Below are 18,982 nucleotides of genomic sequence, written 5' to 3' on the forward strand. Positions count from 1 at the left end.
TAGAGCCATGCCAGAACCGAGACCACATTCCCTATTCTCCCTTGGGGACAGAAGTGGCCAAGTGACAACCTGTTGGTCAGCGGAATGCAAGAGAAAGAGAGGTTTGAAATATCTGGATGAAATTTGTATTTGGAGGCTAATTTCCCTCCATGTGCTCTTCTTCCTTCCTGCGAGGGGCAGTTAACTAGTCCCAGGGATGGAAACCATGGCCAGAGCTGACCCACCAACTTGGGTCCCTGGATGACTTATGGGACTGAGCGTCCTATCTGCTTACCTGGATTGTGAGGTAAAATAGACTTTTATCCAATCTAAGTCATTGCATTTTGGGGTCTAATTGTTACACCAGCTTCACATGCCTTTATAACATACGAGGTTCCAGGGGTGCTGGATAAGGGGGTTCAACAGTACTAGAGGGGTTTGGTTTGCTTCTCTTTATCTCTTGGCTCAGCTTCTTCTGTGTGGCCTTCACTCCCCAAGCTCCTGGACTCTGTTCATCCAGACTCCATTTCAGCCAAACACAGTGTGAATCTTTGCCCCAGCATTCAGCAGAAGTAATGTAATTACCTTTTAATTCACCAGCTTAGGTCATGTGTCCATGTCTAAACCAATCAGTACAGCTGAAGGAAGGCAGTGCACCTGCTGTACACTTGTGCTGGGAGCAGGGGATACGTATACTCCAAGTGACAGTGGTCATCACTGCTGGAAGAAGGGAGTTTGCACGCTGAGGCAGCAAATAGAAGTGGATACGACAAATAGGAAGTTCCAAGTGTTAAAAATTGAGTTAAAAGCAGGGATTGAAATAATCATTTTTGTGTATCACACTTGATCGCTGGTAAAACTAAATTGTGTGTGACTGTGTGTTTGACAGTGCACAGTCATGCAAGTTGTGCACTGTGCGACTCTATGAGCACTGCTTACATTGTGTATATCTGTGAATTACTCCTTTCCCCCTTTGCAACAGTTGTGTCTTGTACAGACAATGGACACAATATTGCCTGTCCTCTGAACAGTATGACACAGTGTGTATTTTGCATGTATATCAGTTTGACTTCACCAAAAACAAACAAACAAAACCATACGCTGGATTCAATCTTGCAATTAAAAAAAGTTCTGCACGTCTGGTTTGATATTTTCTAGTTTGATTCTAGTTTCCTAACTTCTAGCTAAATTATTTATGGATGTTGATTAAATTCAACATTAACTATCAAGGAATGGATTTCTCAGTCTCAGTTTTTGTCAGTAATTATTTCTGTTATCTTGAGCCATTCACTTCAAGCTCCTCATGCCTAAATTCCTTTATTCTTTGTTTCTATGATACTGTGGGTTTGTTCTACAAATGACGTGTTAGATAAATGCCTTCCATGTACACATCTACTTCATGGCAACCATGGACAGTTTTTTTTTAAGTCCTAAGCCTTCAAAAAGAACTCTCCAAATGATTTTTAAAAACAGTTTCATCCTCTTTTGGTGAGAGATTTAAACTTAAAACATCATTTACCTTGAATGACAACATGATGACAGAGCTAATGGTTTACTATATAACAAAAAGAGTTCTCCCTGCCGGAATATTTGCTTTTTGATTGTCCCAATTTAGTCTCGGTTCTCCTATGACACATTCTTGGGTGATTCTCTTCTTTAACTGACAACCATCAAACCAAGGTGACTAAAAGCTAGTGTTCCCAGTGAGAAAGGAAAGATTCATATAAACTTAGAATTGAAAAACCTTTGAATGTCATCAGGTCAAACAATTCACTAAATAAATGAATCCTCTTCTCAATAGCTCTGACCAAATGTCACCCAGCCTCGGTTTGGTCACCTCCAGTGAACAAGAATTGTCAATTTCTGATGCCGTCTTTGCCTTTGTGGATAGTGCAAGTGATTAGAAAGATCTTCCTTGGAAACCACTAGTAACCTCCCTCCACCATGACATCTGCTCTTCAGAAGGGGTACAGGACAGTATTCACCAGCAGAGCTGGTGCCACACACCACCCCCCTTCCTGTGGGACCTGGGGCAAGTCTCTTAATTCTTCTGAGCTTCGGTTTCTATAAAATGTGGATGATGGTAACTATCTCATGATTTCCTTTAACAGAATTAACACAATACCTAATGCCTGGTGCCTATAAATGTTAGTGGTTATCAACCCAAACATGTTTCAGGAAAGTAGTGCAGCCAGGGGCAGGTGCATGTAAAAATCTGACTTCTCTTTTGTCTTGTTCTATAGGCAGTATCCAGTCATGGCTATGAACATGAGCTCTATTGCCAGGCTAGGGAGGCATAAATATGGTCCTGGTATTCATATAAGGTGGGGGGAGGTGTTACCTCATATGATACAGGAGGGCTTCAATAAGCCCATGTAAAGGGCTTAGCAGGTGCCTGGCACTAAGAATTTATTCAGCACCTGCTCTGGGCCAGGCTTTGGGGGTACACGAATTAATGAGGCCAGGGGTCAGCCCCTGGGAAACTCACATTCGGGCGGGAGAGACAGGCTCAAACAAGGAAAATGTGGCAAATGATATCACGGAGGGCTGGGTCAGGGATGTCAAGGAAACCCGAGGAAGCACGCAGCTTAAGCCATGACAATAGCCCTACCCTCATATGCCAAGGTCAAGGCAAACCATGGCAACACCACCTCCCCAGACACGCGCGGCAGAGGTAAAAGCCAGTCCTTCCCAGGGAAGAGATGGGGCTGAAGGGAGAGGCAAGGGTAGGCGGCGGCTGGGAAAAAAGTGAAATTTCCTCTCCATCTGAAATAAGCCGGGAGCTAGAAGAGACCCGGCGTTATCTCGGTGGGTGTCGGCGAGGTGCGCGGGCGGGTAGGGGCATGCCGGGGTCTGGGACGAGGGGAGGGGTCGGCAGGGGAAGGGCGTCGGGCCAGGTGGGCGGGAGAGGAGGGGAGGAGGTGGAGGGTGAGCGCGTTTCAGTGGGTCTGCAGGCGGGTGGCCACCGCCGGGCGCGGGACCCGCGCGGCTCCTCCTCCTCGCCCTCCCCCAACCCCCTTCCTCCTTCTTTTCCTCCTCCTCCTCCTCCGGGGCCCCGGGAAGAGGCAGGGCTGGATCCCTGAGCAGCCGCCGCTCCTCCTCCTGGCAGGCTGGCTGATGAGTCAGCTGACGCCGGCGGTCCAGCCTCGCCTCGCGGCGCCGCGCTCTCTGCGCTCCCCCAAAGTGGCTGCAAGCCGGCCGCCCACTTTCAGGCTTTGGGGGACAGAGAAAGTGATGTGCGCCTTCTGAAGCCACGCCGAGCCGCAGCCCTAGCAGCTTCACCTTTTCGACTTTCTCCTCCCGCCACCCCAAAGCCTTCTCTGGACCCCGCTCTCGACCCTCCCCAAAGCCACTTAGGGTGCGTGCGCTTGGGTGAGGGGGGTCACCAGCTGTCCGGGATGGCTTCCAATTTTAATGATATAGTGAAGCAAGGGTACGTGAGGATCCGGAGCAGACGCCTAGGGGTAAGTATCGATCCTTTTTTTTTCCCCTGTTCGCCGGTTCAATTGTCTTTATCCTTTAGCCAGCATCCCTGGAGGATGGAAGGAGATTGCCGGCAACGCGCCGGTGAATTGCGCTGTGGTTTCTCAGCCGAAACCCACATCTCTTGGGGCTGCCACTGTAAGGCCGGGGCTTGGTATGTCATAGATCTATCTTTATCTCTGGGATGACTTGGCTTTCTGATGGTGGCCGCGTGTTCGGCTTCAGTAGCCACTGGAGCCCATCTACTGGAAATAAATATTTCTCGGTAGCCATGGGAGAGAAACCAGGGCGGGGGTGCTGAGCCTGGAGGATGGCCCCGGTGCCCCTCTTCCCACTCGCCGCCAACTTAACTTTTCCAGGGGGTGGATCAGCTGGTTGAGAAAAGGCAGATGCTTTCAGTGGGAACAAGGCCGGTGACCCTCTGACCTCAGGGAGAGATTTCTGCCAAGTGAAAGGTCCTTTCGGACTTCGGGTCTGGATAGCCACCCGCCCAGGGTGTTGGCAAAGGTGGTAGGTTCCCTGGTCCTGGGTAGTGGATTTGTTGCTGGAATACACACTGGAAACCCACTGGAAGATTACTTAGGGCGGAACTTAATACCTGGCACAGAGCAAGAGCCCGTTGCCTGAATGTGTGCTGAAAGGAAGAATAAATGAACCAGAGGGCCCTCCAGGGGGACAGATGTCTGCACACGGATGGCTCCTCTCTTAAAACTCCCTCTCTTTTGCTCCTTTCCCCATTGCTTTTCATTGATGGACTTCAGAGAGAACTCATTCTGGGCTCGAATGATGGCAAAGAAATTCTTGAGGAGGGGGAGGATCCTGGAATGATTTTTTTTTCCCGAAATTTCAAACTACCCCATTTCTCATTGCCTGGTGCCAAGTGCTGTTGGCGATTTTGCTTACTGTGCACTTCTGGGTGAGGGGGTTGGGGAAAGAAAGTTTACTTTCCTAATGTCTGAAAAAAATAATAATGTCAGTAATGACGTGGAATGGCCACAGTGGAGGTGGAGATACAGTGATACACTGAATGTCTTTCTCTACAAATGTGCAGCATAGGCACCTTTCTCTTATTTGGTCTTTGGACTTTTTAATGTGCCAGATAATTTTACTGAAGGGAACTTCACAGTGTTAAACAGCTAGGGAGGAAAACCTGGTGATGGGGGAGTATCTGTAATTATTCAAAACTCTTGCCTGATTTGTTTTGATCCTTTGCTTTCTTTTCTTCCCCTTGCTGGTTACCATGTTTTAGCAATTATGTCCCGTGTTACTGGGCATATATAAGTATATAATTAGGGAGATAAGTAACAGAACAAACCAACCCTTTCAGCCCCTCCTGAGTTTCCTAGGCTTTTCTTTTTCTGCTAAGCAAATATTCTCATCAAGGGGAACTATTGTTAGGGTTCTTAACCTGGTGACTCTCATGCAAAGGGCAATAAATAATAGGAACTTTATGTTTTTGATAACCTGATGGGCCAATAAAAATGAGAATCACAGTTTTAAGAAGAGCATTAAAAAAAACCTCCATTCTAATTTTAGATTTACTGCCTCATGTCAGTTGAGAAAATTGATAAGAGACATCCATTCTGTGCTAGAGAGCATTCCAATAGAAAGAGGACATGAATTATTAATGCACGAAATGTGAATTATTCATAAGGATCAGAGTTTATGCCAAGTTGTGACACATGGTGATTTATTTGAAAGACTAGTTACCATAACTTTCTAGTGTATAGTAATTGAGATTATTTTTCTATATTATTGCAACTGACACAATGAAGTTCTCGGTGTGTGCCAATGTTTACGGACAGATATTTGAAGCAGAAGGAAAGGAAATATAGTTTACTTTGCATTCCTTTTATATTTTACAGTATTTTGGATGCCAACCAATAGTGTACTCTATCAGGATGTATTCATTTTGTCTGTGTTAACACTCAGATTTTATAATATCTATTGAATGCTGGTTATTCTCATGGAGAGAAAAGGTCAAAAATATAATGGATAGAATCTGGTTTCATTTGTTAAGATTGGTGTTATCACCAGTTAGTTTTTAAAAAGTGTTCTAATGATATAATTTATTTATATTAACCAAGGAGGCTGATTACATGGTTGTCAGAAAACACTGCAAACTAAAGTTTTAATAGTGGCATCAAGAAGAAATGCTTCAGGGAAGTGACATAGGGAACCTCAGTCCAAAATAAGAAATGTTAGTAGTATTAATCTAGGCTGCAGACAGCACGCAGCGTGTGCAAGCCTCAAAGAGTGTTAGGGCATTATGTTTGGTACAGGGCAGGCGCTCAGTAAGTGCACGTTGAACATGGATGAACTGCAGGGTGAATGTGTGACTTTGCAGTTCATAAGCCTCCTGAGCAACTAATATGACATGGGGGTCACTTTTATTAATGGAATCCAGACAAGTGTCTGTGGATTAGGACCACGTTTGGGAGGGTTTATAATTAAACAAGAAAACAACATTTCATGGTAAGCAGCTGTTGTGCCAAGGAATGCCCCCTCAGATTTAGAAAAAAGAAGAAAAGAGAACAAATTCTCCTTCTCTGGCTCATTAGCTCTACGACCCTTGACTTCTCCTGGCCTCAGTTTTCTTACCTGTACAGTGAACACTATTTGATGATGTTGTGGGCATTGGGTAAGGAAATACCTGTGAAAATGCAGTGAAAACATACAGCATTGATTCTGATTGCATTATTTCTATAATCAAAGATGAGTTAGGATTGGTGGAAAGACATAGGAATTAAGTTTTTAAAAATCTTTCTATCTAGGTGTGTCCAAAGGCATAAATGTTGATGCAGCTCTAGAGTGTTTTCACTGGATGAAGTTTTTACAAATTAGATACATTTAACTGATTGTTGGATGGGACATGAAACATTCTAAGGCCATCCCCATTCAAATGGGCTGCAGATGAGCGGTCACTTTCGGTTGAGATCCTAAACAGTCTAAGCAATTTAAGCAGGCAGATGCATACAGACTTGCTTTTTTCTATAAACATCAAAAAGCTTAATGAAATTTAACTTATTTAACTCAAAAGCCTCAGTATCTTCACATCTTCATCCTCCAGCTTCATCTCCATTGGTTCATGGCAGTTTCAGGCTGTGCCCGGGGTGCAGTATTTGTTCAGGAATGTTGATGTTACTATTTGGGGGGCTGGGAAGGGGAGAGAGGGAACAGCTGTCTACAATTATCTGGCAAATCCTACACAAGGCACTCAGAATTTATTCCTAGAGGAATGGTGTATCAGGCGATTTGCACATCATTAACCTGACTGTGTGACTTAGATGGCATCCTATAACCGTCCTCACTTGGTTTGTTCCTTTGCGACAGGGAGAATGTCACAGGCAGTAATAGCCATGGCTTGTCCACTATACAAGTCACGTCTGTTCAGTTTATCTCCACGCAGCCTCCCTCAGTTACTTACCTGTAAATAGCATTTCTGTGCTCTTGTCTACCAAGGACCCCTTCTCCTTCCTGTCTAACCCACATCCTGACCTGGATGTCTGCTAGTCTCAAACTTCACGTGTCCAACCACTCCTGATTTTTTCATCCAAACCTGCTTCTCCTGGAGTCTGTGCCTCGGCCACTAGAGGGCCCAATATTTTAGTTGCCCTGGCAAAAATCAACCCAGTAGTCAAAAAATCAGGCAAGCAGCAAACAGCCAAAACTCAGTCTCATTTCTTGCTCCTTCCCTACCTCTTACCCCACAACCAATCCGTCAGGAGATCTTGTAAGCTCTATTTGAGAAATACATCTGGAGTTTGACTGTTTTTCACACCATCTGCTGCCACCACCCTGGCCCAAGCCCCCCTCAGCTCCTCCCTGTGATATTGTAATAATCTCCTAATTTATCCCCCGGCTGCTCAAACCACCCGTGCCTTCCCATGCAATTCAGTGAAAGCCTTGCAAGGGCTCCAAGGCCCTGTACTGGCTCAGAACCTTTTCTCTTGCCGTTCCCGCTGCTTGGAATGCTGTTCCCCCAGGTTATCCCCTCCTGGCTGGCTCCTCACCTCCTTCAACCTTTCCTCAAATGCCGTCTTCTCGTTGAGGCCTTCCAGCCACCCCGTTTTATTTCTTCCGTCCTTCTCCCACCATCTCTCTTTCGTTTGTTCTCTCTAGACTCACCCCCTCACATACTGGCCTGTGTATTTGACTTGTTGGTTGCCTGTATCCCCCGATAGCATGTGAAACACTGTGAGAGCTGGGACTTCCCTGTCTTTTAATTAGAGCTGAAGCCCAGTGCCTGGAGCAGTTTCCAGTTTCCAGCACAGAGAAGCACTTGATGAACATGTATTGAATGAATGAATGAATGAATGAATGAAGCCATCACTGTGTCCTGGTTTAAGAGCATAGGCTCTGACAGGAGACTCTGAAAATCCCAACTCAGTGACCAGTTACGGGACTTTTGGTGGGTTATTTAGCATTTACAAGCCTCAGTCTTGTGTAAAAATAGGGAGACTTGTAATAGCCACCTAACAGATGATCCTCACAGAAGGTCAACACGACGCTCACACAGTGGAAACCCAGGTCGTGTTCCTCGCCGCTCCCACCCTCACTGCTCGTGCTGCGAGAAGAGGGGGATGCTTGGCTGGTTGTTACCTTCACCGCTTCTGCTGCAGTAGCTCTCATCCTCAAGGAACTTGCTGTTTGGTTAGGAAAACAAACTTCATATCCACGAAATAATTAACACAAGCACAGATGCCAGGTTATGGAAGGAGTGTTAGCCTTTGTAGGATTTTCCACGATCCTTAGATAAACGGCAGAGATGTCAAGAACAGAGAAATTCTTCTCCGTGGAAGTTTAGTCTGAGCAGGCACATCGGGCTAGGACATAACTGTTCACCTGGGGATCTTTTTCTTGGGTGGCGGAGGTTGGATCTGAAGAATTGGTTCATCAATGGCCAAATTTTCGACAGAAATATTTCCTCACTCTTTTGTTCCTCTGATTCCCTTGACCCAGCATGCCAGAGAGGTTTAATATTTCATTTAGAGTTTTTGAATTTATAGACGACAAGGAATCTGTGCCTTTTGAATGGTGCCATGGCCAAGTTAGATTCCTTACATCAAGGTCATAGGACTGGAGGAAAGTCATGCACTGTCGGTACATAAGTGCCTGCACACACGTAGACACGCAGACAAACACACGCACCCGTTCCGTGAGATGCACGAGCACCCTCTGCCTTCCTCAGAGGGAAGAGACTCTGGGATCACTTCCGGTGGTGAAATCTACGGCCGGATAGACTGGAAGCACGTGCCTGAGTCAGCGCGCAGTATTTTAGCCCCGTTGGACTCAGCTTCACTGGCTTGCACGTCAGAAGTGCTCTCCGGCTGGTATTTTAGTTAGCCTTGTTCTTTGGTCCTTGTGGATGGTGTGATTAATTATGCATAAAGTCAGCCTTTAATCATCGTCCCCCAAACTGATTTAAGCAAAGAATGGCCAATTTAGTGATCTTTATGTTTAGACATAAACCACATTACTGATGAGACGATTTTCCCCACATCTGCCAGTGTATTTTTTTTTATCATATTCATTAGATGACTAGAAATATTCATTTTTTAAGCAGCTTTGTAATTTTTGTGGGGAATCGTTATCTTTGGTATTTTAAGAATTTAGTTTTCATTTGGGATATATGTGCTTTCATTCATGCATCAAATATTTACTAGGTGCCTACTCGTGTTAAGAAGCTCAGGGAAAACCACCTTAAATAAGGCAGGTACAGTCAACATCCTCAAGGAAACGACAGTCTGGTTTTGGACTTGTATGGTTAACATGAGATTAATATATTCACTGTAGTTAAGGATGAATTGATTTGTGTAAGAGGCCAAGCACTGATGTGAAAAGACACGTGCAGGTCTTTCCCTGTTTCACTTTTGTGAAGCCAGAAAGGGGAAATTTGATTTTCCTCTTACTCTACGAATTTGATTCCAATTGAATAGAAATACAGTCTTTGGAGATTCTAAGCCAGGAAGAGATTATGTTGCCTCTCCTTGCGACCCCTTGTTTCTATGAAATTCAAAATGAAATTGGGAGTTTAGAAATGCCACAGATAGATGTGAATGTTGACGTTAAAACAGCTTCTTTCTAGAATGCAGATGCCTACATTTTGGGTAAGTATCTGGAAGCTGATTTTTTTTCAGCTTTTTGAGTGGTTGGAGGGCTGGGTTTATTCTGTTAGTGTTCTAAGCCTCTGTGGATGTCCCGGATTTCAGACAACATAAACGTTAGCTGTGTGTGCTGTGTTCTTCAGTGGAGTCCTTAAACGGTCCCTGGGGTTAGGGTGCAAATAATTTGTCTCAGGCGATGCTTCGTAGCTTTTATGAGGTTCTTAGAGAGATCTGGACTTTTGTGCCCCAAGCCCTCTCACCTCTCACCCTCTACAACATCCAAAAGATTAAGGACCACTGTCTCATCTTTTTAAATTAAAATTTTAGATTTTGGGTAATAGTAGGTTCACATCAGGTGTAGGAAATAATGCAAAGAGATATCCCATGCCTTTTACCCACCTTCTCCCAATGCTGGCGTCTTGCAGCTCCGTAGTACAGGTTCAGCCAGGATGCTGATAGTGGTACCATCAATGTGCAGAACATCCCCTCACTGCAGGGTCCTTCACGCTGTTCTTTTATAGCTGCCCCTTCTGCTCCCCCCTCCCACAGCCCTAAAGCCCTGAGAACCATGAATCTGTTTTCCATTTCTATAGTTTTATCATTTCAAAAATATTATATAAATGGAACCATATAGTATGTAACCTTTGGGGATTTTTTTTTTTTTTTAACTCAGCACAGTTCTCTGGAATTGTCATGGTTGCTCTGGGTACTGTGAGTATCAGTGGTTCATCCCTTTTTATTGCTAAGTAATATTCCATGGTATGGGTGTACCACAGTTTGTTCAGCCATTCATCTATTGAAGGGCACTTGGCGGTGGTTTCCAGTTTTAGGCTGTTACGAATAAGACTGATGCAAACATTTAACTACAGGTTTTTGTGCAAACTTAAGTTTTTATACATCTAGGAAAACACCCAGGAGTACAGTTGCTGCATTGTATTGGTAGTTCCATGTTTAGTGCTTTAAGAAACCGCCAAGTGTTTTCACAGTGGTTGTACCATTTTACATTCACACCAGCAAACACATGAGTGATCCATTTTCTCCGCATCCTTGCCAACATTTGATGTTGTCTCCAGTTTTTCGTGTCAGTTTGGTTTAGACATTCTGATATGTGTGTATTGATATCTCCTTGTGATGATAAGATGATAATTGTTATCTTCTTGTGATATTGAGCTTTTTTTCATGTTTTAATTTGCCACGTGTACATGCATTTTGGTAAAATGCCTACTGAAGTCTTCTGCACATTTTCTAAGGGGATTGCTTGTTTTGTAACTGTGGAGTTTTGAGAATTCTTTATATGTTTTAGATATGAAGCCTTCTCAGACATGTAGTTTGCAAATATTTTCTCTCAGTATGGAACTGAAATTTAGCTCCCTTATGTGCAAAAATGAGGGCAATAATATGCTTTTCATAAAAGACATCAAACTCTTAATCCTGTGTATTTGCTTATTTATTCATTCTTCCTTCTTTCCTGTCTTCTTTTTATATGCTATTAAATATGTGCATGAAGTGGGTGTTTTATGTCCATTTTACAGATCACAAAACTGAATTACTGTGATGTTAAGTTTTTGTCCAAGTCACACAGCTGATACATGGCAGAGCCTAAATTTGAGTTCAAGCTGCTTCTCTCTTGTGGAGCATTTGAGTAATTCTTTCTTCCCCCCCGTTTCAGACAGTGCTGCAGACCCCTCTCATCCCATCCCATAGTGAACATACTGGTGAAAAATTCCCAGAGGTGGACTTATTGTCCGAAGCATATTCACATGTGAAATTTTATCAAAGTTGCCTTGGAGGATGTTCCCAGCATTCGATGAGGACACCTGTTTCCTCTCATCTTGGAAAAGTGTGCTTTGAGAGCTTTTGCAAGATTTTGCTAATCCCATAGGTGAAAAGTGGATATATCAGGGCATAGCTTTTTCTCAAGCATGAGGCTGAGTTCTTGGCAATTTCATTAGAGTCTTTTCAGTCTTGCAGTCTTTTTTCTTTTAAAAGTGACATTTACGCAACTTAAAAAGTAGTTACTAAGTAAGGATTCAGCAACACATAAAAGATGATCTATTTTCTTAGAAAAGCATCTTCCTGGGAAATGCCGTGTCCAAATCTTTGACCCAGAAGTTATGGTAAATCATCTGTTAACTGTGACTGTGTTTGTTATTTTTATTCTAAAAATAAAATGATAAAACTGAACATGTGATCAGCATATATTGGGCAAAAAGACATGTTTATTGACTCAAACCAATACATAGTGAATGATGTTGCCCAAACATTATTTTTATTCACTTGCTCGGTCTTGTAAGATGCTTCAGGTGGGTCCAGCTGGGACGAGGGATGATGAGGAACCTTTGGACTGATAAATGCAGGTGGCCCCCGTCAGATATTCTCTGTCCCCTTCCCCTTTTGGTTTCATTCAGGATCACTCCTCACAACTGTAATGATTTTTCAAATGATTCATTTCTTCTGCTTGCTTCTGAGCATTCAGAGGTTAAGATCTTTTTCAGTTTTGTTAACAGCTTAATTCCCAGCAGCTAGAATAGTGTCTTGGCCCAGAGTCGGTGCTCAGTAAACATTTAAGTAAATGAACGAAACCCTAAAATAACACTTGGCATGTTCAGTTATGAAGCAGACAGTCACCCTAGCATCTCATGTGCACACATATTCATAAATCCCAAGAAATTTCAAGAGTTTTGTGAAATTCACTTGGGTGCCAGACTATGGTCCTCAGTGCAGACCAAACATGTGGAGAAGAAGAACCTGGCTGGAATAAGAATGGCCTGATTTTTACCCTGTCCTGCTGCTGGCCATCTGCTGTTACCAAAGCATGTCACTGATCTTCTCACATCTCAGCTTCCGCCATGGCGAGATGGAGACACAAATGTCTGAGCTCCTTCTCTTACCGCCTGTCCACCTCCGAGCCGGAGTGTGACTGGGGATGTGAAGAGCATGCCCAGTCACACAAAATATTCCACTTGGTCCCAAATCGGTGTCCCCAGTGCTCTGGTATCGGCCTCCTGAGTGGAAAACAGCAGAGAAAACTTTGGATGCCACTGTGCTGCTGTGACTTGTGTTAGACCACAAAACAAGAACAGGTAACTTGAGAATTTTTAAAATTTATTATTTACTTTGGATTTCAAAAGACAGTGTTGAATTTCTGGCAAAAAAAAAAAAAAAAAAAAAAAAAGGAAAGGAAAGAAAGAAGAAAGAAAGAAAGAAGAAACAGGTCCACTCTATCTACAACAGAAGATGGCTTTTACATTTATCAATTTTAAAAAAAATTTACTAGTGATTTGCATTGCATGTACATGGTAAAGAAACAATGCAAAAAAGGATGGAATGCAGAGGAGATATCCCTTATACCCCAGACTTGGCTCTGTTTCCAGGCAGTTCTAGGCAGATTCTGGTACATTTGTATGGAGATATTTGTGTACAGGCATATAAAAAATGCACGTGTTTGTGTGTGTGTATAATTTGTTTTGCACACGTGGGTTCATATTATTTAGTACTGTTATGTACTCTGTTGTGTGTTCTTTTAACTTATGTTGGAGCAGTTTTCAGAAATTTTTATTTGTGCCCAGTATTCACTTGTTTGGCTGTTCCATGACTTCTTTAATTGGTTCACACTAATAATGGACATTTGAATGTAATGTTTAATTTTTGCTCATTAGACAGTGAAACAGTGACCATCCTTGCACATACACTTATGCGTACATGATACTGTATTTCTACGAAATTCTACAAAGGAAGTTGCTCTTACGAAATTGTGTATGTTTCCAGCTTTGATGAATAGATCTAATTTTCCTTCAGAGAAGCTGGGCCAGGTGTACTTCCACCGAGATAGCTCAGGGATACTTTTTTCTGCCAGTCTTCACCTGGGGGTGTGTTTAACTGTGTATGTGTGTGTTTAACTTTTGAAGGATGTTCTCCTGCCTCTGTTCCTTGGCTCAGTCCCGCACTCCCCGGATTGATTCTGCTTACAGCAAATTGATCACCTAAAAATCTAATCCAATCCTATATTACCTCTGCTTTAACACTCTTTAATGCCTTCCCCTTACGTATAAATATTCTGCAGTGTACTCAAGACACTCTGTGATCTCGACCCTGCCGTAGCTCATCCCACCCAAATTAGTGCTCAGATCATCGCACCCCAAATCAGTACTCAAGCCAAACCTACCCACTTTAGTTCCTCCAGTGGCCAAGCTCCCTTTCTTCTGATACCTCCTTTACACGTGCTTTTTTCATTGATTAGAAAATTCTTCTTACTTTTACTTTCTTTACTTCCTTCTTATCCTGAGATATCTCAGCTAGGATGTTACTGGTGTGGAGATGCTTTTTGCCAACACCATCCCATGTCTAAATGGGGGAGGAGCCAGTCTCTACATGTGGATCTTCAAATTTAAATTAATTAAAATCAAATAAAAATTAAAAAATTCAGTTCCTTAGTCATGCTAGTCACTTTCTGGTGTCAGCAGCCACATTCTGTTAGTGGCTGCCATGGTGGCAGCACAGATATCGGCTGTTTCCATCATTTTTGAGAATTCTCTTAGACAGTGCTGCCCTGATTTCCTCATAACACACATGGCTGTTTTAAAATATGCAGTTGAGCCTGTTGTTTTGATGGTTTTGACTTCATTAGTCTGTGAGCCCCACAAGGATAGAGCTTATTCTTGTCTTACTTCTTGCTTTTCTCATGTAGTAGGGGTTCAACAACTATTTGTTGAATGAAATGAATGAATGAATGAGTGAATTAAAAAAATTCCTCCAAGCTCTTGCCTTTGCTGTTGTGCCTTATTGATGAGCAGGCCTTTTGGGAAGGGGGCTGGGCTCTCCATGCTTTTATGTAGATCTCCTTCAGCATTCCAGTTGGATAACTTAGCAGGACCCTGGTTGTTTCACCACCATCATCTGGGATTCTTTTTTTCCCATTGGAGTTGATATTTCAGCATCCATTGCCCAACTGTGGAAAGGTGGAGTGGGATTGGGCTAGACCAGTGCAGTGGGCATTGCAGTGTGCCTTCCAGATTGCCACCTTTCTCTTCCAAGATGGCAGCCTTCCTCCCCCCACTGGAAGCGCTAGGAGATGGAAGACAGACAGCTTGCTGCTGAGCCCTGTGCTGGTGCTGAAGAGAGCTACCTGGCCTAAGCCAAGCCCCTTTCCTGGGGCACAGCCTGCACTCAGTGACTGCCCCAGCTTGGGACACCTCTGCAGGCATTCAGGTTCCTGGGTGGGGGAGGGAGATCTCCAGAGGGCACTGTTGAGAGTGCGTGACATTGACCTGCATCCTTGACTGCCTCCTGGGTGTTGCTTCTGAGAGCCGTCCCTGAGTGCACATCTCCTTCTTAGCACCTGCTTCCTGGCAAACTCACCTTGCAACACCCTGGTTTGTAACTGGAAGTCTGCAGCTTTAGCTCAGCCTTCCAAAGAGGGAGTGAAGGCCTTTGGCAAGAATGGGCTTTGCTTGATTTGCTGGCCCATGGTTTCTGCCTGTATTTTGCCCAGTGTTGTCAAAACCAGAATGGTTCCTTAGTTGACTTTTCGGGAAATGAAAGTTTGATGGCTTATGTCATTTCTTAGGTTGTTAAAATGCGCCAGTCTCTTCAGCAGACTCAGTTAATGAATGGATGAAGGAAATACCTTACCCAGTTCGTTACACTGAGTTTGCGCATTGTTAATATCAGCCATGGTTTTCTCTGGGAGGAAGAAGCTCCAAATAAACCGCAGGCAAGATTTGCAGGCATGTTACTCTAGCTTTTCTTGCTGAAAGGCCTGATTACAGTTCTTTTTCCTGAGTACCTGTTTGCACCGTCATAAAAATAGAATTCTGGTTATATCTTCTTGTAGCCAGAGGGAAGGGATATACTTTTGTTGGTGGATTTGATTCCACTTTAATCCTGAACAGAGCGTTTGGCAGTCAAGTAGCCCGCTCATGGAGAGGAGACAATTTGATTTTCCCCCCATAACTGTCATTTCACTGGGAAGCTGCGAGTTTCTGAAGAGCATTTGTAATGCAGAACATTTGTAACGTAAATGGAGTTCCAGAAGATAGCTGACTGGCAGATGTTTCGAGATTGATTAAAGATTTAGAAAGAAGTGCATTTCCCCAGGCTGCGGGACTGCCTTTTAATGAGATTGACAGCTTTACACATGGGACTGAAAAAGTTCTTTATCATATAGAAATACATTTCTCAAGTGAAATCCACTGGAGAGAGATGGATACAGAATATAGTGTGTATGAAACAGATTGGACATTTCACTGGTGTTTAACTTTGAAGCTTATTTTTCAGAGATAGATGAAGTTGGATATTTCAAAGATGAAAAAAATCATTTTGTTAGACTAATTTCTCTAACAGTAACTCAAAGCGTGGGTCAGCTTCCTGCCAGTTAAGGTCACGCACTCTGGGGAATTTGTAATCATGATTTTAGATGGGCGTGAGACGTGTGGAGTCAGAAGAGAGCAGTTTTTCATTTTGTCTTGTCAAGGTTCAAACTGAAAGGCATTGGCATATTAGTTGGAGAAACAGCTAACAAGGAGAATATAAAGGGTTGTTAAAAATATTTCTTACCAACACAACATTGTAAGTCAATTATACTTTAATAAAACTATTTCTTACTATTCTCTGAGCTAGAGAGGCATACAAGTGAAGATGATATTACATGTAAGAGATAGCATATAAAAAGAATGGTATCAGTTCAAGTTCTGAAACCAGAGGAAAGAGGAAAGGACCAGAATAGACATTCCTGATGCAAAGAGATTTGATATTAACCCCTTTGATCCCTGTATTTGACTGACGGGGACACTGAGGCCGAGCGATTTCGTGGCTTCTTCAAGACTCTGGCCCCTCAGAAATCATATTTTTTAAGCTGTGAAGTGTGCAACCTGAAATTGTCCTGATGTATTGTGAAGTGTACAAAAAGCAAGTGGCAGAAAAAAGTGAGGAGTTTTGGCACGAATGTGTGCACATACGTGTTTCTGTATGGGCATACAAACATGAAGGAAGGAGCAGTTTCTGGTCATAACTCTTGTCAGGTAACTGTACTTTCCCCTAAGAAGTGGGACTACTGGATGTAAAATGAGATGGGTGGTCATTTGCTTTTTAAGTTTTACACTTTTTAATTTATTCATGTATTTATCTATTTGTTCATTTAATTTTACAATGCACATTCATACCTTTTGTAGTACCATTAAAAAAAAAAAGTATTGTGACCCTAATTGGCCAGAGACAAACAACAGTGGTGGGGGATAAACCTTTTTTTTTTTTTAGTGAACTCATTTTATTTAAAGTTTATTGAAAATTAATTCTCTGAATAACAAGGGCATGTCCTCCTTTACTGTGTTGTCCTGAAGTACATCATCCAATAGCATCACTGACCTTTTCCCTTAAGTGTCTCTTGGGACTTGGGAGAGCAACAGATTATGTTCATTCATATATAAAGTCGTCCGTTTGTCACTTTCACTGTATATTTTCTTTTGTAGGAGAGGAAGCCAGGTCACGTGGCTTTCTGCACCTTAGCATAATTATTATGGCTTTTTCAGAAACATGACAAGACATCCTTCACATCCATCACAATTCGAATACATTTTCCTTTAGTGATCGCTTCTGATGTTCTAATAAAGAGCTCCGAGAGCCCAGGGTTTCAGCAACATCTCTCTCACGGTCATCAGGTGGAGGATGAAGTGGTCTCTTTACATATTGTATTAAGTTTATCAAGGGAACAACAACAACTCTAGTTTGTCAAGAGAGAAAGATGGCATTTGGATTCCTACACTCAAATGTTTAAACATGGCAGCTTCAGCAGGGAGAGGCTGGGTGGACAAATGGGAGAAGGAAGTTGGGTCAGATTTTCAGAACAAATCAAGCTGATTTGGAATTTCAGTTTATCTTGATAATTTGTTCATTTGAGTTTTCTGTGTGTTTTTGCAAGTGCTGGTGTTTGCTTTTATGTAGCAAAATCACATCCAGTATTTAAGAACGCAGTCTTAGTGAGCTGTATAAAGTGTATAATCAATATACTTTGTGACAATAACATAAAGCAGGGAAGGAGAGACTCATGCCCCCTTGAGCTGGTTTTATAAAGGTTTGTTTCCAAAAGCTAGTATTTTTTTTTATAGGTTTTGGCCCTTTAGCCAAATAAAGATTTTTCTATGGAAGAATAAAGCAGTCTAATTACCATGTCAATGTGGTTGGTTGTAATTTGGATGTAGAAACATAGAAACATTGACAGAAATTATTATGAGCTCTGTGAATCAGTATACTGCATTTGGACTTCACAGTAGTAGGACACTTAATAATAGCTGATGCCATTAGCAAAACATTGTTTACACGTACAGGGAGTTAGTTACTACTTGTTACCCCGTTTTATAGATGAACAAAGTGAGGGTCAGAGCAGTGACATGACTTGTCCAAGGTCATATGGCCAAGCAAGATGAACCTGGAATTGGGCTTTGGCACATTTACTTAATTCATGATATAACTCTTGGAACAACACTTAATCATTGGTGTCACTCCCTTTGGAGGGAGAGTGAAGATTCTTAAGTGCTGTGCTAGATTTTCTGCATGCATAGTCTTTTTTATTTTGTCTTCACTAATGCTCTAAGGCACAGGTTATTAGCTTCATTTGAAGTTTCAGGAGACCTAGGATCAAAGAAATTAGAAGTTACCCAGAATCACAGAAATGGTGGAGGGACGGAGCAGAATTTGAATTCATATCTGTGGCACCACCAGCCATGCTGTTACCATCCGTCCTCTTACACCAACATGGGTGCAGAGGGACACAGTTTCATCAGGACGTTGTGTCGCTGTGGTCCTGCTGAGCCAGTGTTAGTGGAACGAGTGCTCAGTGGGAGGAGTGGCCCCTTACGTTGTATCTGGCCAATTTAAAAGGACTTCTTAGCGTTGGTAAAAGTAAGTCACAGAGAGATTAAGTCATTTACAAGGTCACACAAACAAGACACTCACATCTGTTTCTATGGTTAAGCATATTACTTGACTAAACATACAGCATGATGGTTAAATCTGGGTTTTTAATTCAGTCTCAAACCAGTACGATGTACTGTCATTGTCCTCAGTGTACAAGGGAAGGATTCAGGTTTATGGGGATTGTGTAATCTACTCAGGATTGCCCTGCTGGTAACAGGAGAAGCAAGGGGTTCAGACCCATCCAGACCTTTCTCTGCTTAATTTCTCTAATACTAACACAGGCCCCTCTACCCAAGCCTTGTAACTACAATGCTGGTAGCAGGACTAGATAAGGGCTTCGAGTTACTGCTGTAAGATTGCCTCTTTTAGATATTTTCTTGGACTACTTTTTACCTGATGCTCTGAATTTAAGAAAATCTGAAGTTGTTAATGAGGAAAAGGCTTAAGAAATGGATTAGAAGGAAATGAAAGTGAGTATCATACAACTGACTTGAAAAACTGAA

At 42.7% G+C, this 18,982-nt stretch overlaps 1 protein-coding gene across 1 annotated transcript in view; it reads left to right on the top strand.

The window, feature by feature from the left end:
* The first annotated feature begins 3,046 nt into the window (after positions 1 to 3,046).
* Positions 3,047 to 18,982, top strand: part of DOK5 (docking protein 5) — a 127,462-nt gene continuing 111,526 nt past the window's right edge. Inside the window, exon 1 of the mRNA XM_010958595.3 lies at positions 3,047 to 3,443. Coding sequence (XP_010956897.1) covers positions 3,378 to 3,443 — 66 coding nt within the window. The 5' untranslated portion in view covers positions 3,047 to 3,377. The remainder of the gene's footprint in view (positions 3,444 to 18,982) is intronic.

This window comes from Camelus bactrianus, chromosome 19 (assembly GCF_048773025.1).
Source record: "Camelus bactrianus isolate YW-2024 breed Bactrian camel chromosome 19, ASM4877302v1, whole genome shotgun sequence".
NCBI lineage: Eukaryota > Metazoa > Chordata > Mammalia > Artiodactyla > Camelidae > Camelus > Camelus bactrianus.